General features: G+C 41.2%; 1 protein-coding gene across 1 annotated transcript in view; it reads left to right on the top strand.

The window, feature by feature from the left end:
- The first annotated feature begins 302 nt into the window (after positions 1–302).
- Positions 303–17,823, top strand: part of itgb5 (integrin, beta 5) — a 65,124-nt gene continuing 47,603 nt past the window's right edge. Inside the window, exons 1-9 of the mRNA XM_080037565.1 lie at positions 303–944; positions 2,110–2,195; positions 2,806–3,007; positions 3,532–3,781; positions 6,782–6,950; positions 10,106–10,267; positions 11,951–12,046; positions 12,507–12,596; positions 15,104–15,238. Of these exons, the coding sequence (XP_079893691.1) occupies positions 866–944; positions 2,110–2,195; positions 2,806–3,007; positions 3,532–3,781; positions 6,782–6,950; positions 10,106–10,267; positions 11,951–12,046; positions 12,507–12,596; positions 15,104–15,238 (1,269 nt within the window). The 5' untranslated portion in view covers positions 303–865. The remainder of the gene's footprint in view (positions 945–2,109; positions 2,196–2,805; positions 3,008–3,531; positions 3,782–6,781; positions 6,951–10,105; positions 10,268–11,950; positions 12,047–12,506; positions 12,597–15,103; positions 15,239–17,823) is intronic.

Genomic DNA, 17,823 nt, shown 5'->3' with positions numbered 1-17,823 from the left:
ATCAAGAGGTGTGTCCTGTTAGTATTCATTTGTAATATAGAGGCCTAAACATATTTCAAATCAAGCATTTTCCCACTCTGTAAGCACCCTCTTAATTGCCCTTGGTCACCACTAGGTGTCCACACTAGCTACAGGCAGTGCATCGCAATGCTCTCTGGGTGTGTTAACCTCATTATGTTGCCAAGTGCTCAACATAGCAGCGAACGGGTTAATATTAATCCCTGGTTTGGAAGGGGCGGAGATTCCAGCTGGAACGCGAACCGGACAAACCGACGAGAGAGCAACACACACACACACACACATCTACACAAGAAAAAAATCAGTGTTGAGAGTTTGGAGTTATTTGCATATATCTGATTATTATCCATTGGGCCTTTGTGTGTACTCCTGGTTCTCATACCCTTCGCACTGGTAATTTTGGGGCCGAGAAGAAGTGCCATGAAATCGGCGCAGAAGTTGTTGAGTTGCCGCTGTCAGCTATGGGTGAAGAAGTGGTAGTCGAGACGTTGAAGGATTTGGAGGCGTCCGAGAAACTCACACTCACAGCGGGGCTTGAGTTCAAGACGACATCCCCTCTCAACAGGACCCTGTGGAGGAACGACCTATTTCTTTCTACAGACAGTCAAACAATGGATACATGCGCTTGCCTTTACGCGGATCCTTTATTCAGCCTGGAATAAGCGCATTGGTCATTGGAGTTGAGATGATTTGAGCGCACTAACATTGACTATTGTGTGTTTCTGCACTGGACTATCTCACATGAAAGGTCGGCCACCGGTACACTGATACATTGGTGTCAACTGCGATTAGAAGACACCCACAATTTTTGGCGTGTATTTGGTAAAAAAACACGCCCAGAAACAGCATGTGGATCCCGGGTACGTGGATGTGGCGAGCAGCTCTCTGTTGCATGCTGCTGGAAACATTGCTGCACGCTGCCAGAGGTAGGAGGACAAAAGCCAGTATTGTCTGTGTTGTTGGATTTGAATGTATTCTCTATTATTATGATATCAGCGCGTAACAGACAACTGAGCCGGTGTTTGGTGCGAATACATGTACACAGGCATGCACGCTCGCACAACACACACACACACACACACACACACACATTGGTAACACACATGCGAAAACACATAAACACACACGCACACACACACACACACACACACACACACTTCCAATACACATGCGAAAACACACACAAACAAATGCACTGATTTGAGAGCTTCTTCCCCTCATTTTCGTTCTACCTTATGCAATGACAATAAAGAGATTCTGACACACACGCACGCACACACACACACCCACACACACAGGGCTTGGTGGTGCTACTGTAAACTGGAGCCACATGCAGGCGAGAGGAACAAGTCAACACTGGGTTGTTTTCACTGGCAGTACAGAGAGGAGAGATCTGAGAAGGAGAAAGACCAAAATATTTGTCCTGCATTTCAAATCCCCCTCCCTAAAAACAAATAAAGACACAGTCGCCTAGTGATATGATAAACCCGTTCAATGTCTCATCAAAGGCTTACCGGTCAATAGGCTTTTAGGGAACAACACTAATAAAATGTATCACTAAAGCACCATGCAATGTTATGTAGTCTTCCCTTCCCACATGTTACACTCTAGTTGTCCCCAACCGTGTCAGATCAGATCAATGGTATTTTGTTATATTTATTTTTGGGTGTGATGATTTCTGTTTTATTGGTCTGTGGTCTATATTATTATATTATACCTCTAACTTATTTACATGTACAGATAAACACTAGAAACATTTTGTAATGTTTAGTATATTTGGTCATTGTCCAACTTCTAGATGATATAGACTTAGTCAAGACTTGGATAAACAATTTAAAAACAAAGAAAATATATCAAAACGAACGATTAGCCTGCATCAGACATCATGTTCACATCCGTTTAGTGTTTGTGGCCCCTAATTAAATCCTTATACATAACATAGGCCTACTAGATATTAGTGATGTGATCTTGCTGTAACTGTACTTGTTTATGAGCTTTAACCCCCTGTCTGTCTGTCTGTCTGTCTGTCTGTCTGTCTGTCTGTCTGTCTGTCTGTCTGTCTGTCTGTCTGTCTGTCTGTCTGTCTCTCAGGTCTGAACATGTGTATGAGTGGCAGCGCGACGTCCTGTGAAGAATGTCTCCTCATCCATCCCCGCTGCGCCTGGTGCGCACAGGAGGTAAAGCAAGGCCACCTGTTGTGTTGTGGTGGATAGAGCGTGTACCATATTGGCTCCGGCCTTCGTTGCAGTCGTCGCGGGTTCAAATCTGACCTGTGGACCTTTACTGCATGTCATCCCCCCTCTTTTTCTCTGTCTCCCCATTTCAACTCTGTGCTATCTCATAAAGCTTTACAAATGACCAAAAATAATCTTAAAAAAAAGGTGCAGTCAGTGATAATAGATTTTCACAGAGATGTTGACAACAATCGTTTTCCAGCCTCACAGACTCCACCTTTAAATGTAAACAAAGTAGAACAGCTTACATGAATACGGTGAATGTATATTGACTGTAGGCCACGTGTCATTCATATTTCAACCCTTTCCTATTTACGTACATTTACATTACATTACATGTCATTTAGCAGACACTTTTATTCAAAGCGACTTACAACTGGAGCACACATTCATACACCGATAGCAGCAGCTACCACGCAGGGTGCAAGCTAACTATTGGGGGCAATTTAGGGTTCAGTGTCTTGCCAGTTGAGGGCTATATCCCCCTTTTTCGAATTAATTCCTATTGTTTCATGAGTTTCTTCAACCACAAATGTGCTGTTTTTTCTTCCAGGACTTTGGTAGGGGCCGCAGCCTGCCTTCGCGCTGTGACTTCAGCTCTAACCTGGAGAGGAGGGGGTGTGAGGTGCGCTCCATCGAGTCTCCCTCCAGCAGCATGTCTGTGATGGTCAACAGACCGCTCAGCTCCAAAGGCTCCGAGTCCAGCCAGGTGGTTCAGATCATGCCCCAGAAGATCGCCCTCAGTCTCAGGCCAGGTGAGAATTAAACTGCATTTAGGGCTAGTATCACAGACATGGGGCCGGTTTCGAAGACATGGATTAAGCCTAGTTCTGGACTAAATTGTACTTTCAATGGACAATCTCCATTCAAAATTCCATTTAGTCCAGGACTAGGCTTAATCCATGTCTGTGAAACTGGCCCATGGACATTTAAGCCTAGTCTTGGACTAAATTGTACCTTAAGTGGACAATCTTCATTCAAAATTCCATTTATTCAAAGATGTATGTTTTGTGGGTTTAACCAAGATTCAAGATTTGTTTATTTGTCATATGCACGCACAACTATTACTACAAAAGTCATTGCAAGTCCCAGGCGCCTTTCAACAATGTAAATAGGAGAACCACACAAGTGAAGAGAGCAACACCTGACACACAAATAAATTGAAAAAAAAAACGATCCTTAGACACAGTGTAAAAACAAAAAAGTGTAGAGATAAGGTTGTGCCCATATAAAGTACACAACCATCTAACCCATGTTTTGCCCCCCTTGTCCCACCCAGGAGAGCAGACGTGGTTTGGGCTACAGGTGCGTCAGGTGGAGGACTATCCCGTGGATCTTTACTACCTGATGGATCTCTCTCTCTCCATGAAAGACGACCTGGACACCATCCGAAACCTCGGCACCAAGCTGGCCCAGGAGATGGCCAACCTCACCAGTAACTTCAGGCTGGGCTTTGGCTCGTTCGTGGATAAAAACATGTCTCCCTTCTCCTACACTGCACCCAAGTACCAGGAGAATCCATGCAATGGGTGGGTATATATATATGGACAGTGTTGTGTTTACTGGGGCGGCAGTGGCAAAGTGGGTAGGGAGATCGGCCACTGGATTGCAGGGTCGGTGGTTCGATCCCCCGTCTCCCCGCCACATGTCGAAGTGTCCTTGGGCAAGACATTGAACCCCGAATTGCTCCCGATAGTTAGCTTGCACCCTGTGTGGTGGCTGCTGCTGCTATCGGTGTATGAATATGTGTGTGAATGGGTGAATGTGTACGAAACAATGTAAAGCTCATTGTCTGTGAAAAACCAGGGAAAGGCGCTATATAAGTGGAGTCCATTTTACATTTACTGTATAATAAGACACTCAAGTTCACTGTTAACTGACCACGCTATTGAATGGCCACCAGCATCCAAACAGCACGTGAACAACACTTCCTGTGCACCTGAACTAAACTACCGACACATAGGTTCCTATCATATCAATCATTACATAAACTAATGTGCAATAATACCACAGATAGTGTATTGTGTGTTTTAGTAGGGTGGGGCATTGGTGACTTAAGGGTTCAAATTCCAATAGATAGATTAAAGGTGTAGGCAGCGATTCTGGAGAACGCTTGTTGACAAAATCCTTTTTTGTGAAAATCAGTGAATATCTCCACGAGATTGGATAGCTGTCCGTAATGTGTGTGTGCTGAAAACAGTCAGGTGTTAATACACACCCCTAGTTGGCTCTGTAAATGGGCATGCTGCTACCTACGGTGGGCCCCGTTGTTTACATGCCAGTTTACAGAGCCTAGGCTGTGTATTAACACTAGATTTTTGCAACAAACATTCTAAAAAACTATAGATTTACACAAGGGGACGTATGTGAATTTTTTCATCTTTATTAACAAGATGTCTTATGTGCATTTACAGAATACATCTTGATAAGAATATGACTTAATTTACATTGTTTGAATATGGTATTTAGCCTTTATAATAGATCAGATTTATCAATGACAAATAATTTTATTTTCAATGATAAAATCACAACGATGTTTGCCTTACATTCTTCACAATGGGGCAATGCCTAAGTAGAGGTATGTGGGGGTTAAGCTGAAGACCTTTCCTCTTGTGACACACACACACACACACACACACACACTGAAAAAGGAAATCCTGCAGTAGTAACTCACTCGAAAGCCCAACCACATTCTATTTTTTGTCCACTCATGAATCATGCATAGTTAAGCTTGCACAGGAGAGTTCACATATTTTATGAAGCAAAGTGGACAAGCGGTTATTTTAAAATTGCCCCTGTTTCCTATGGTATGCTGTGTGTGTGTGTGTGTGTGTGTGTGTGTGTGTGTGTGTGTGTGTGTGTGTGTGTGTGTGTGTGTGTGTGTGTGTGTGTGTGTGTGTGTGTGTGTGTGTGTGTGTGTGTGTGTGTGTGTGTGTGTGTGTGTGTGTGTGTGTGTGTGTGTGTGTGTGTGTGTGTGTGTGTGTGTGTGTGTGTGTGTGTGTGTGTGTGTGTGTGTGTGTGTGTGTGGTTGACGAAGGGCACAGTGAAAGGCAGCAGAATAGACAGAGGGGCAGAAAGCTGTGGTGGCACACAATGTTTGCCCTCGAGGTGAAACGGCACTGCTCTAACACAGCGCCCTGCCATCGCGCATCACTACCCATCTAGGTTATGGCTTTTGTCTGTGTGTGTGTGTGTGTGTGTGTGTGTGTGTGTGTGTGTGTGTGTGTTTGGGTCAGCCATACACAGAAAAACATGTCAGGAAAATATTAAAGGGATAGATACCAACATTTTGATCAATAAGAACCCAAGCTCATTTTTGCCATTATAAAAGCAGGAGATTCCATGAATTTAGATGCGTTTTTGCCCCTCTTTAATATAAATGTTGTACAACTCTAGTCAGCTTTTAGATTCAGATTCAGAATACTTTAATAATCCTTAAGGGACAATTCATTTTTATAGTCTAGCCCATCCATCTAAATAAAATAAATAAATAAATACATGACTAAGGACAACAATCAAACATCAACATGCCTGACAACAAGTGCACTCAATGGGTAATGTCTAGAAACTGATAGTCAAAGGAATAAATACACATTTTAATTCTTTATTTGAGTCCACCAATCACATTACAACAGACAGGATTCAAATATTTCCAGAAATGAGATAGGACAGTGTTCAAGGGTATAAAAAACATCTCCTGCGCCACACTGCCAGGCTGCCTGTCACCGCTGATATGGAGCAGAACTTTGACAGCTGTTTGGATGTCCTGCTGGAGAGCCCTGCCAGCCTTAACCCAGTGAAAACAAGATGGTGGACATGCCCCAAGCTGCCAAAGATCAACACCACCAGTTTGCTTTGATAGCCCAGTTCACTTAGTTTGGACAGAATGAGCTGGTACTTCATGATTTTATCACTAAAGGCAATGTCCATGTACAGATCGTAAACACAGCCTACTTCAAGCAGCAGCACCTGCCTACTGGCTCTGTCCAGAAACACACACACACACACACACACACACACACACACACACACACACAGGAAACCAGACACACTGATGTCCATACCAGCTCAGATGTTTCTTCACTCACATTGTAAGCTGCGATGATCAGTTGGATGATTTATTTTTATTTATTTTTTTTAACTTTTATTTGTGGTTTTACAGTTTTTTTTTTTTACATACGGACAAAAAAAAACAGAATAAGTAAACACATACAATACATACACACCCCCCCTCCCCTCCCCCCCTCTCCCCCCTCCCCTCCCTCCCCCCCACCCCTCTCCCCCTCCCCCTCCCCCCCATAAACAGACAAAAATTAAAAAAGTGAAATAAATAAGACTAAATGATTAAGAAAATAAGCTATAAATACACAAGAAACAAAACAAAGCTAAAAACCTTTTGCGTAACGATTTTCAATATATCACTGGCCTAAAACTGGCCAAACCTTTTATTTCTCCCTTGAATATTGTCCTTATATAACTTTCAGAAAACACATCCTGATCTCTACCTGTCTTCCCCCTCCCCCTCACAGGTACAAGCTCTTCCCAACATGTGTCCCCACCTTCGGTTTCCGGCACATCCTCCCGCTGACGGCCGAAGTCGACGATTTTAACGACGTGGTGACAAAGCAGATGGTTTCACGCAACCGTGACGCTCCGGAGGGCGGGTTTGACGCCATACTGCAGGCTGCTGTTTGTAAGGTGACAATGCACTCAGTTATCTATCTCTTTACTTACATTATATGCTTATATGCAGCTCTGAAAAAAATTAAGAGACCAGTCTGGATTTTTCTTCAATCTCCATCTCTACATTACTTATTGAAAATGCTCTTTAATGACAAGAAAAAATGTATTGGAATTTGGTACAAATGTTGCCAGTAGTTTATATTATAAAACCAAAATGTTCATTCTACTCAAACATATGCCTATATATAGTAAAACGAGCAACACTGAACATTTGGAGTGGTCTCTTCATTTTTTCCAGAGCTGTATATGGAAGTATATCTGTTACATCAGATTTTGAAAATAAAAAGCCATAAAATGTCTGCAAAAGAAGTGCATTTTGGCATGTTTTTAAGAACTAAACGCATCATAAAATCAGACAATTAACAAAATATGAAAAAATCCTTCTGTAATAACCTTCAGAATAGTGCTAAGAATGATTTTGGAAAACTTTAGTTGATGTAAGTGCTTTAGAAGTTGAGATTTTTAGTTTTTTCAAGTTATATCCATGTGATAGCTGTGTATTTAATTGAGAGAGAGCAGGACTAGTTGTGTGGTTGGAGAGAGCGTGGTTTTTTGGCGTATTTTTAAGAAAAAAATCATCATAAATCTGCTTGTTTCTGCCTGTCATGTCTGGCCTTGAGTGACTGGGCAGTATTTAGAGACAGCAGTCATTCTGTCCAGACTGAGGGGGAATGCCGGGCGTGTGAGAGAGCGTCCAATTAGTGTGTGTGTGTGTGTGTGTGTGTGTGTGTGTGTGTGTGTGTGTGTGTGTGTGTGTGTGTGTGTGTGTGAGAGTCCTATTAGTGTGTGTGTGTTTGTGTGTGCGTGTGAGAGAGCGTCCTATTTGACTCTTAATTAAAAGCACCAGGGGGTACGGACAGGAAGTCGAGTCTGGTGCAGCTGGTTAAACATGAGGACACACACACACACACACACACACACACACACACACACACTGTAGCACACACATGAACACGAGTGCACACAATACACACACTCAGGAACACATGAACACAAGCTCATACACACGCACACACACACACACACACACACACACACACATATGAGGACACGTCTTATCCTCTGTCTTCTTCTTCTCGTGCTTTAATTGTTTTCTACAGGAAGTGAGTGACTCCCTCCGACTGACTCCTGCCTTGTAATTAACTCTGTTTCAAACACACACACACACACACACACACACACACACACACATACACACACACACACACACACACACACACACACACACACACACTGGTTAGGACTCTGGGCTGGGTCTGTACAAAGGCCTGTATTGAGATTGACCTCAGTTTTACACAGTCATTTTAAATTAGCGTAAGTCAGGTCAACAATTGGATACATAGCTATCACATGAATATAACTTGAAAAGCTAAAATCTCAACTTCTAAAGCACTTTACATCAACTACACTTTCCATAATCATTCTCAGCACTATTCTGAAGGTTATTACTGAAGGATTTGTTCATATGTTGTTCACTGACTGAGTTATGATACATTTAGTTCAGTTAGGCCTGTATCTAGTATGCAAGTTTCTGTAGGCTGTGGATGTTTTTTAACGTAAAACTGACTGATGCTTTGTCAATGGGTTGGACTTAAGTTGAACACTTCCTTTTCCCTGGATGTCCTCAACAACATGTAGTAGTCATCTGAGTGTCAGGAATATATGCAAAGCTCAACCTACAATGTCTCACTATTTCAACGCATTTTCATTTTTAACTAGACACTGGGTAGATTTTCTCTTCAAACAAGCCTGTAATTGTGTGTGTGTGTGTGTGTGTGTGTGTGTGTGTGCGTGTGTGCGTATATGCGTGTATTGTGTGTGTGTGTGTGTGTGTGTGTGTGTGTGTGTGTGTGTGTACTGTACAGTCCTGAGAGAGGACAAAGGCAGTATAGACTCTCTCTCTCTCTCTCTCTCTCTCTCTCTCTCTCTCTCTCTCTCTCTCTCCCCAGAGGCTGAACTGAATGTTTGTTTAGCGCTGATCATTACTCAGCGCTCTGTCTCTCGGCCGCCTGTTGTTTCCTGTTGATAATGGCCGACAGCAGAAAAGTCTAAATGTCTTACTGGGGTTAGAACATTTTAGTGTGTCCAAAATTTTGTATAAAGACTGAAAAAAAAAAAATGCATTTTCGGCATGTTTTGACGAACAAAACGTATCATAAATCAGACCACTACCAGCACATGAACAGATCCTTCAAATGGTTGTTAAAAATGGTTGCATAGGTTCCTAATCGGCTGTGCTTTGTAACCAGGAGGAGAACACTCTAGCTGTGTTTGGATCAGTCATTTTACACCTACAGTAGATGTTAGTTAATCAAAATCTTTCTTTAATTTGTGTCCACATTATTAACACACACTATTTTGTATAGAGCTTTCTTTCATTGTATAAATAAATAAAAATACTACAGTATGTTCAGGTCTTAAAATCACATTTCTTTGGGCAGTTTTGTAAGAACAAAATGTCTCATAAATCAGACAGTTAACAAAATATGAACAAATACCTCAGTTATAACCTTCAGAACTGTACTGAGAATGAGTATGGAAAGTTTAGTTCATGTAAGTGCTATAGAACATGAGATTTTTCAGCTCAACAAGTATTTGTTATAGACTGAATTATTGTCACACTAATTTATATCCTGCACCCAAACCCTTGTGCCTATACCTGTGTATTACGCCGGGTTGTTGGTTTCAGTAAATCACTGTGTAAACTGTGTTACACCTGCTGGTGTTTGCCACAGACGGTGTGTGTCTGTGTGTGTGTGTGTGTGTGTGTGTGTGTGTGTGTGTGTGTGTGTGTGTGTGTGTGTGTGTGTGTGTGTGTGTGTGTGTGTGTGTGTGTGTGTGTGTGTGTGTGTGTGTGTGTGTGTGTGTGTGTGTGTGTGTGTGTGTGTGTGTGTGTGTGTGTGTGTGTGTGTGTGTGTGTGTGTGTGCGCGTCAGTTATAGACAGTGAAACATGGCAAGACAATATTAAAGGGATAGATAACATTAACAACATTTTGATGCCTATGCTCACTTTTTCCATTATCACATAATTAGAATCAGAAAAGTCTTATCGCCAGGTACATTTACACAGACAAGGAATTTGTTGCTAATCCGCTGTGCTTCATAACAGGAGGAGATCGGCTGGAGGAAGGAGGCCTATCACCTGCTGGTGTTTGCCACAGACGATGTGCCTCACCTGGCTCTGGACGGGCGTCTGGGAGGGCTGGTCACGCCCCACGACGGAGAGTGTCATCTCAACGACAACAACGAGTACAGCGCCTCCACTCAGATGGTAGGATCACAGAGAGGACATTTATTTTTTTGGCATTTTCAAGCTTCATTAGATAGTACGGAGTTGAAATGGGGAGACGGAGGGAGAGGGGGGGGGGATGACCTGCAGTAAAGGTCCACGGGTTGGTTTTGAACCCACGACCACTGCAACAAAGGCCAGAGCCAATATGGTACATGCCCTCTATCCACTACTTCAGTTAATCGGGTAACTCAGGTTATGTTTTAAAATAATTGTTACCTCGACAACTTGACTAAGAACACATGCTTATCAATATTAACATTGCATGGCAAAGGGAGCGACCAATACACACACACACACACACACACACACACACACACACACACACACACACACACACACACACACACACACACACACACACACACACACACACACACACACACACACACACACACACACACACACACATGCCGGTAAAAACCAAAGAATAGACTGTTGACTTTTTAGCTTCAAGAGCATGTATTATTGGTACAACAAAGGCAATCCCTAACCTTGACCTACATGTTAAACCTCAAAGTCCAAAGAGCAGTGTTGACATGAGTCATAATGCCAGTCAGGAAACAGAGGATTAGATCATTAATAACTAAACCAATTCATTTAAATCGGACAAAGCAAGTGTTTCATGCACAATACGTTTGTAAGATGCCAGAGGGTTATTGCTGTAAAATGTAATGAAGAGTTTATCATGTGGGTGACACTGTGCCACCAATTAGGGGCGACTGTGGCTCAGTTGGTAGAGCGGGTCGGCTGATGATCAAAGGGTTGGAGGTTCGATCCCCGCCCTGCCACTTGTGTCATGGTTGTTGTGTCCTTAGGCAAGACACTTAACCCACCTTGCCTCGTGTGAATGTCAATAGTTAGTCTGCTATCGGTGTATGAATGTGTGTGTGAATGGTAACGTGGGAATGGGAACAGGTCTCCCTTGTAAAAGAGTATTCGGTCTCAATGGGATTTACCTGTATAAATAAAGGTTAAAAAAAAAAAATAATAATAATGGGGGAATTTTTTTATATGTTTTTCGGCCCTGAAAGTGGACTGTCAGGAGACTAAATAATAGCTGTTGTTATCGTACGAGAGCAGAGATTTGGTCAGAGACATTTTACTGTAAACGGAGAGAATTTATTTTGAACAGTTTTCTTTACGTATGAAGAAGTTCCGATTTACTTACTGAATTGAAACCGTTAAAAGTAGGTTCCTACAAATAAATGGGTTCCAATACATTCAAACCATTTACATTAGAAGTGCTGTGTTGCTTAGGGAACAACAAAAATCCATAATAATTATGATATTGGACAGGATCTGTATTTTCAGAAAACCTATATATCGGACTCAAATCGAAAACTTAAAATTAGTGGAAGATTTTTTTTTTTATTTCATGTTCCAAGTTCAATAAAAATCTCAGTTCTTTGCATCCAGTCAAAAAATAACCACTTCTGAAAAGGGCCGACTCTTTCTACGTGACACTGAAATGTGATAAACACGTGCTGTCTTCTACAAGTAGAAAGCACATTAACCTTTACTCTAGTGTCAAAATGCCGGCAGAGCAGTATAAACACAACACAGGGGTCAACATACATTAACTAGCTTCCTGCCTGGGAACTCTGTGTACAGTTTGTGCATATAGAAAATACCCACAATGCATTTCTCCATGTGTGTCTGCAGGACTACCCCTCTCTGGCGCTACTGGGGGAGAAACTGGCCGAAAATAACATCTTCCTCATCTTTGCAGTGACCAAACGCCTCTACGTTATTTATAAGGTCATTTGATATTTTTTACCATTTTATCTTAAAGCTATAGTGTGTAACTTCTGTCACCCCCCCCCCCCCCCATGAGGAATTCTGGGTAATTACAACAACACTGTCGGTGCATCATGAGGTAAAGCCTTCTGTGATCGCACATGGATTTTATACCTTCTGCTGTACGTCCAGGTTTTTTCTGAAACATTTCTTGGGATTTTTCTGAGCTCCTGCGCCAGTGTCGGGGGTGGGACATCAGTTTGTAAATGCTGCCATACTGAGAAATACAGAGAGAGTTTTGTGGAGCTGATAGGCTCAATCAACTTTGTTTCAACTCGTTTGGCGATGGCTTGAATGTAACCGACATTAATATATATGAAAAAGTTACCCACTAAAGCTTTAAGGTGAATAAACATTTCTTATAATTTGTCTTTATATTATAGGCAACTAATGCTTTCTATTATATTATTCCCTTATGAAGAATTTCACGGCTCTCATCCCGGGAACAACAGTAGAAATCCTGGATCAGGACTCTAAGAATGTCATCCAACTGATCATCGCAGCTTACAATGTGAGTAAAGAAACATCTGAGCTGGTATGGACATCAGTGTGTCTGGTTTCCTGTGTGTGTGTGTGTGTGTGTGTGTGTGTGTGTGTGTGTTAGTGTGTGTGTGTGTGTGTGTGTGTGTGTGTGTGTGTGTGTGTGTGTGTGTGTGTGTGTGTGTGTGTGTGTTAGTGTGTGTGTGCGTGCGTGCGTGCGTGCGTGTTTCTGTGTGACGTCACAGAGGGATTTGAGGGGAAAGATAAGGAAGAGAGGAAGTGGAAAACAGAAGCAAATTCTTTAAAGTTTCTCGGTTGCGTTGACACAATTAATGAGCCTCCAGTCGACACACACACACACACACACACACACACACACACACACACACACACACGCACCACAAGCTGGAGATCTCATTTGGTGGTCAGGGGTCGGGGTGCTGATGTGGGTCAACAGCTGACTATGTAGCAAATGTTTAACCTTTATACCTTTTTGTGTCAGAATCTCAAATGTGAGGAGTGTTTGTATCTCGTTGAAAAAAAGAAAAATTCTGCTACATAAACAATTACAACATACATGCCAAAATAATTTTTCGGACTTTCCTCTATTTCATTTTCTCATGAATGACTGGAATATGCAACTTCTCCAATTGCGCTGAAAAAAAAAATCCAGCATTAATACACATCCTAGGCTCTGTAAATGGGCATGTTGCTAGCTATGGTGGGCACCCTTTCTTTACATACACGTTTACAGAGCCTAGGCTGTGTATTATCACCAGATTTGTTTCAGCTCATACGGACAGGTAGCAGATAGTGAGGAGATATTCACTGTTTGACAAAAGTGATTCGGACAACAAGCCTTCTCCAGAATAGCGTACTGCACCTTTTAATGTGGAAAAGAAAATATTGCAATTAAAAAAAAAATTAAAAAATCAATAATTATTAACATGACTATATGAAAGATGCATTTCCTTGCTTAAAAAAAAAAAAGTCGTACTGCCTCTATTCAACCTTTCCCTAAATATTTCCAGTGTGGGTGTGATATTAATATTTTCCCTTGCCTCAGTCATTCTTAGCTGTGTCTGGTTTAGGGGCCTTGGGCGGCATTTTCTCTGCGACAGACACTTGTGTCAAAACATGGACTTGCCGCTCTGAGTGTGTGTGGAAGTGAGCCTGAATGAAGAGCTTTGACACACAGCCTTATTAACATTCCTGTTGCCATATTACATGCATTACGTGTGTGTGTGTGTGTGTGTGTGTGTGTGTGTGTGTGTGTGTGTGTGTGTGTGTGTGTGTGTGTGTGTGTGTGTGTGTGTGTGTGTGTGTGTGTGTGTGTGTGTGTGTGTGTGTGTGTGTGTGTGTGTGTGTGTGTGTGTGTGTGTGTGTGTGTGTGTGTGTGTGTGTGTGTGTGTGTGTGTGTGTGTGTGTGTGTGTGTGTGTGTGTGTGTGTGTGTGTGTGTGTGTGTGTATGTGTGGCAGCTACGTTGTGTAACAGCACATTACATGCACCACTCTGTGTGTTGTTAGCTTGTTAGCTAGCTGTGTGTGTGTGTGTTGTTAGCTAGCTGTGTGTGTGAAGCTACGCTGTGTAACCATCTCATTTTCCTCTGTGGCACAGAGCTGCTCCTTTTGAACTGATCCCGTTAAGGGTCGGCGTGCTTATCCACAATCCTAACTGATCCTGGCACAGTTTACATTGGCAGTGAATGTGCATGGATGACTGAGGATTGGGTCTGCACTAATAGGGCTGCAGTATTCTTGCTAAAATGGGACAATTTACACACTTTATATTACAATGATCTGAATACAATTCATGTTTTTTCAACAGACAACTTTTCTGACACTCAGACAACCTTAAAGGAGGAGTCAGTGATTCTAGAGAACGCTTGTTGTCAAATTCATTGATTTTCCCCAAACGATCCACTACCTGTTTGCGCTGACAACAAAATATGGTGGTAATACACAGCCTGGGCTCTGAAAACCAGTAGGCTGTGTATTAAAAACTGGGTTTTTTTAAGGGCACACACAGTACAGACAGGTAGCACATCATGAGGAGATATTCACTGATTTTGACAAAGTGATTTTGACAACAAGTGTTCTCCAGAATCGCTGACTCCATCTTTAATACTGACAGAGAAGCTGGGGCGACTGTGTCTTAGTTGGTAGAGCAGGTCGGCCAATGATCGAAGGGTTGGCAGATCGATTCCCGCCCTGCCACCTGTGTCATGGTTGTTGTGTCCTTGGGCAAGACACTTCACCCACCTTGCCTCGTGTGAATGTCAATAGTTAGCCTGCTATCGGTGTATGAATGCGTGTGGGAATGGTAACGTGGGAAAGGAAAACAGGTCTCCCTTGCAAAAGAGTCTCCGGTCTCAGGGATTTACCTGTATAAATAAAGGTTAAAAAAAATAATTAGAGATTATTGTTTTTAACCATAGATAAAATAATCTAAGTAAATAATAATTTTTACCATGCCGCAAAATATGTCTATTTTTGAAACCCAGAGTCTCTAACATACAGTGTATTTTCTCCTCTCAGAATATCCGCTCTAAGGTGGAGCTGTCAGTGTGGGACCATCCAGAGGACATCAGCCTCTCGTTCACCGCCACATGCCAGGATGGACAGCCTCTGCCGGGCATGAGGAAGTGTGCCGACCTCAAGATAGGAGACACTGTGAGTTACCTGTACACACTCTCTACAACACATTCTACTCTAGTCTTCAATCCACCTAGCTTTATACATGTTTTATGCATTAGTCAAAGTCTTTTATTGTCAGTTCTGATATATGCAAGACATACATCAGAAGCGAAATGGCGTTTATCTCAGTTGGAACGATAAAATAAAATAAAATATAGAGTTAAATAAGATAAACAAGATAAACAATATTTACATAAGATAAATTCTAAAGATAACTCTCACTCTCCAAAACTCACCTTTTATGAAGGAATTAATTAATGAGATCTTTATGTCGAACGATTAAAAAAAATTATAATAATAAAAGAATAACAAATAACAATATGCATATAAAAAAAAATTAAACACAAGCTAGTTTCAGCATAATACAGTAAGTTCCTGTACATATTCTACTCTCCAATCCACCTAGCTTTATACATGTTTTATTCAGCTTCCTTCCATCTTCCTGTGAGGTCTGGAAATAAAGTACTCTAGCAGCCCATGGTTGTCTTCTGCTGCACCATGTTATGCGTGTCTTTGAAGCTTTTCATATAAATGAATGTTGGTTGCATTCGAGCAGCAAGCGTTTTGTTATTACTCAGAATTCCCCATGGGGTCAATAGAAGTTAAGCACTATAGCTTTAACAATAGTAGGTCTTAAAGAGATGATTTTTACTGTGTACATCTTCATGATGCCTTTGTTTGAATGAATTTGATCTTCCATGACTAGATTTTTGGTAAATGATCCTCTGAAAGCAGAATGCCTGTCGAGACGCATTTCGTTTCAATTCTAACCTTTGTGCTGTTCTCATAGAAACATTGTCCCAGAAAAACATATTTACGTCATTTTTCGTGCGGACAATGAGGCTGTTTTGGGTAAATACAGTATGTCTTCTTGTAGGATTTTCAGTGCATACAAATAGGCAAGGCAAGGCAAGTTTATTTATATAGCACAATTCAGACACAAGGCCATTCAAAGTGCTTTACAGGGGCAAGATTAAAATACATAATACACATTAGAAAAGCGAATGAATAGTAATAGAACATTTAAATTAAAAAAAAAATACAGGAAATGTCCATATTTTTGCTGCAAACATAAGTACTAGTGCAGTGGAGTTTGTGTGACCGAAAAACACATTAAAACACAGACTATAAAAAAGTCCCTATCTTTTGCCAGATACAGAATCACGTTGCAACACTGGTAGCTAAATTGAAGGCACATGGACATGGTTGTTCGAGAGGTCGAGAGAGGTGACGGAGAAAAATATTTATCCATTTATTATTGTACGGATGAATTCGTAAAGCATGGTTTCCTAATTGCAAACATCACCCATGGAAGACTTGTAGTTTATTTTCCCCCATGTTTACAGCAGCAGTGTCTGTGTGAAGCAAGAGGTGTTGATATGTGAGAGATTGTGTTATTGATTAAGTAAACAGTTTGAGTAACTGTTGTTTTATACGAGAGCTAAACCCATTTTCTCTGTGACTTTAAACGCAAAAATACATCTCATTTTTATCATCATCTCCTTTTAGCCCAAATTGGACAAGTATTTACTTAGATACTTGCATTACCCATCAGAAAACTGTTTAAAAAAATCAGAGGGTCTCTCTTAAAGGTGCAGTGTGTAATATGACATCATCAAGAAAGTTTTACAAAGTTCTAGAATGCAACGCTCTCTGGGTAACCCCACCCCTTTTGAATAATAACAAGCTACAGTGGCCTTCAAGGACAAGAACAATTAAAATTTTTAAACAATGCACCTGATGACATTCCAACTATGACACTTTCAAGATGGCTGCACTAGGCCTTGGTCCAAGATATGCAGAAATATGGACATATATGAGACCCTTTCTGAGGGGGAAAAAAATTATAAAAAAAAAAAATCAGCTATTATGCACTAAATTAAATGTATTTATGGATATTATAATTACTTTCTACAAAATCTGCCTGGAAATAAAACCCAAAATTCTACACACTGCAGGTTTAATAAGAACATGTTTCTAGATGTACCTTTAAGAAGTTCGAGACAGTCCAGTTTAAGTAGCCTTATAGATCTATCTTTAATCACATACAAAATCACCACACAGCAGTTTATAATGCAATGTGACATGGCTTTGGACTTCTCCCATTGTCTGCTGTATTTTCCCATTACTGCATCCACTGTTGATACAATCCAGCTAGGATAACAAAAGTCAAATACTCCCTGAGGAACGACCAGTGTCTGCCAAGAGAGTCACTGATGAGAATTAGATACACCATTTTTTGAAATACTATAGATAAGAATTTCACAAGTTGGTTATATTAATTATCAAGAAGCAAAGATCAACACATAACAATGACAACATAAGGATCTAGTTAGTTTATTAGTGTACGGATGAATTCGTAAAGCATGGTTTTCTAATTGCAAACATCACCCATGGAAGCTTGTTATTTCCCCCATGTTTACAGCAGCAGTGTCTGTGTGAAGCAAGAGGTGTTGAGATGTGAGAGATTGTGTTATTGATTAAGTAAACAGTTTGAGTAACCGTTGTTTTGTATGAGAGTAAAACCATTGTCTCAGTAACATTAAATGTAACGATGCATG

This window comes from Ammodytes marinus, assembly GCF_949987685.1.
Source record: "Ammodytes marinus genome assembly, chromosome: 12".
Lineage (NCBI taxonomy): Eukaryota > Metazoa > Chordata > Actinopteri > Uranoscopiformes > Ammodytidae > Ammodytes > Ammodytes marinus.
This window is presented reverse-complemented; position numbering and strand designations above follow the sequence as displayed.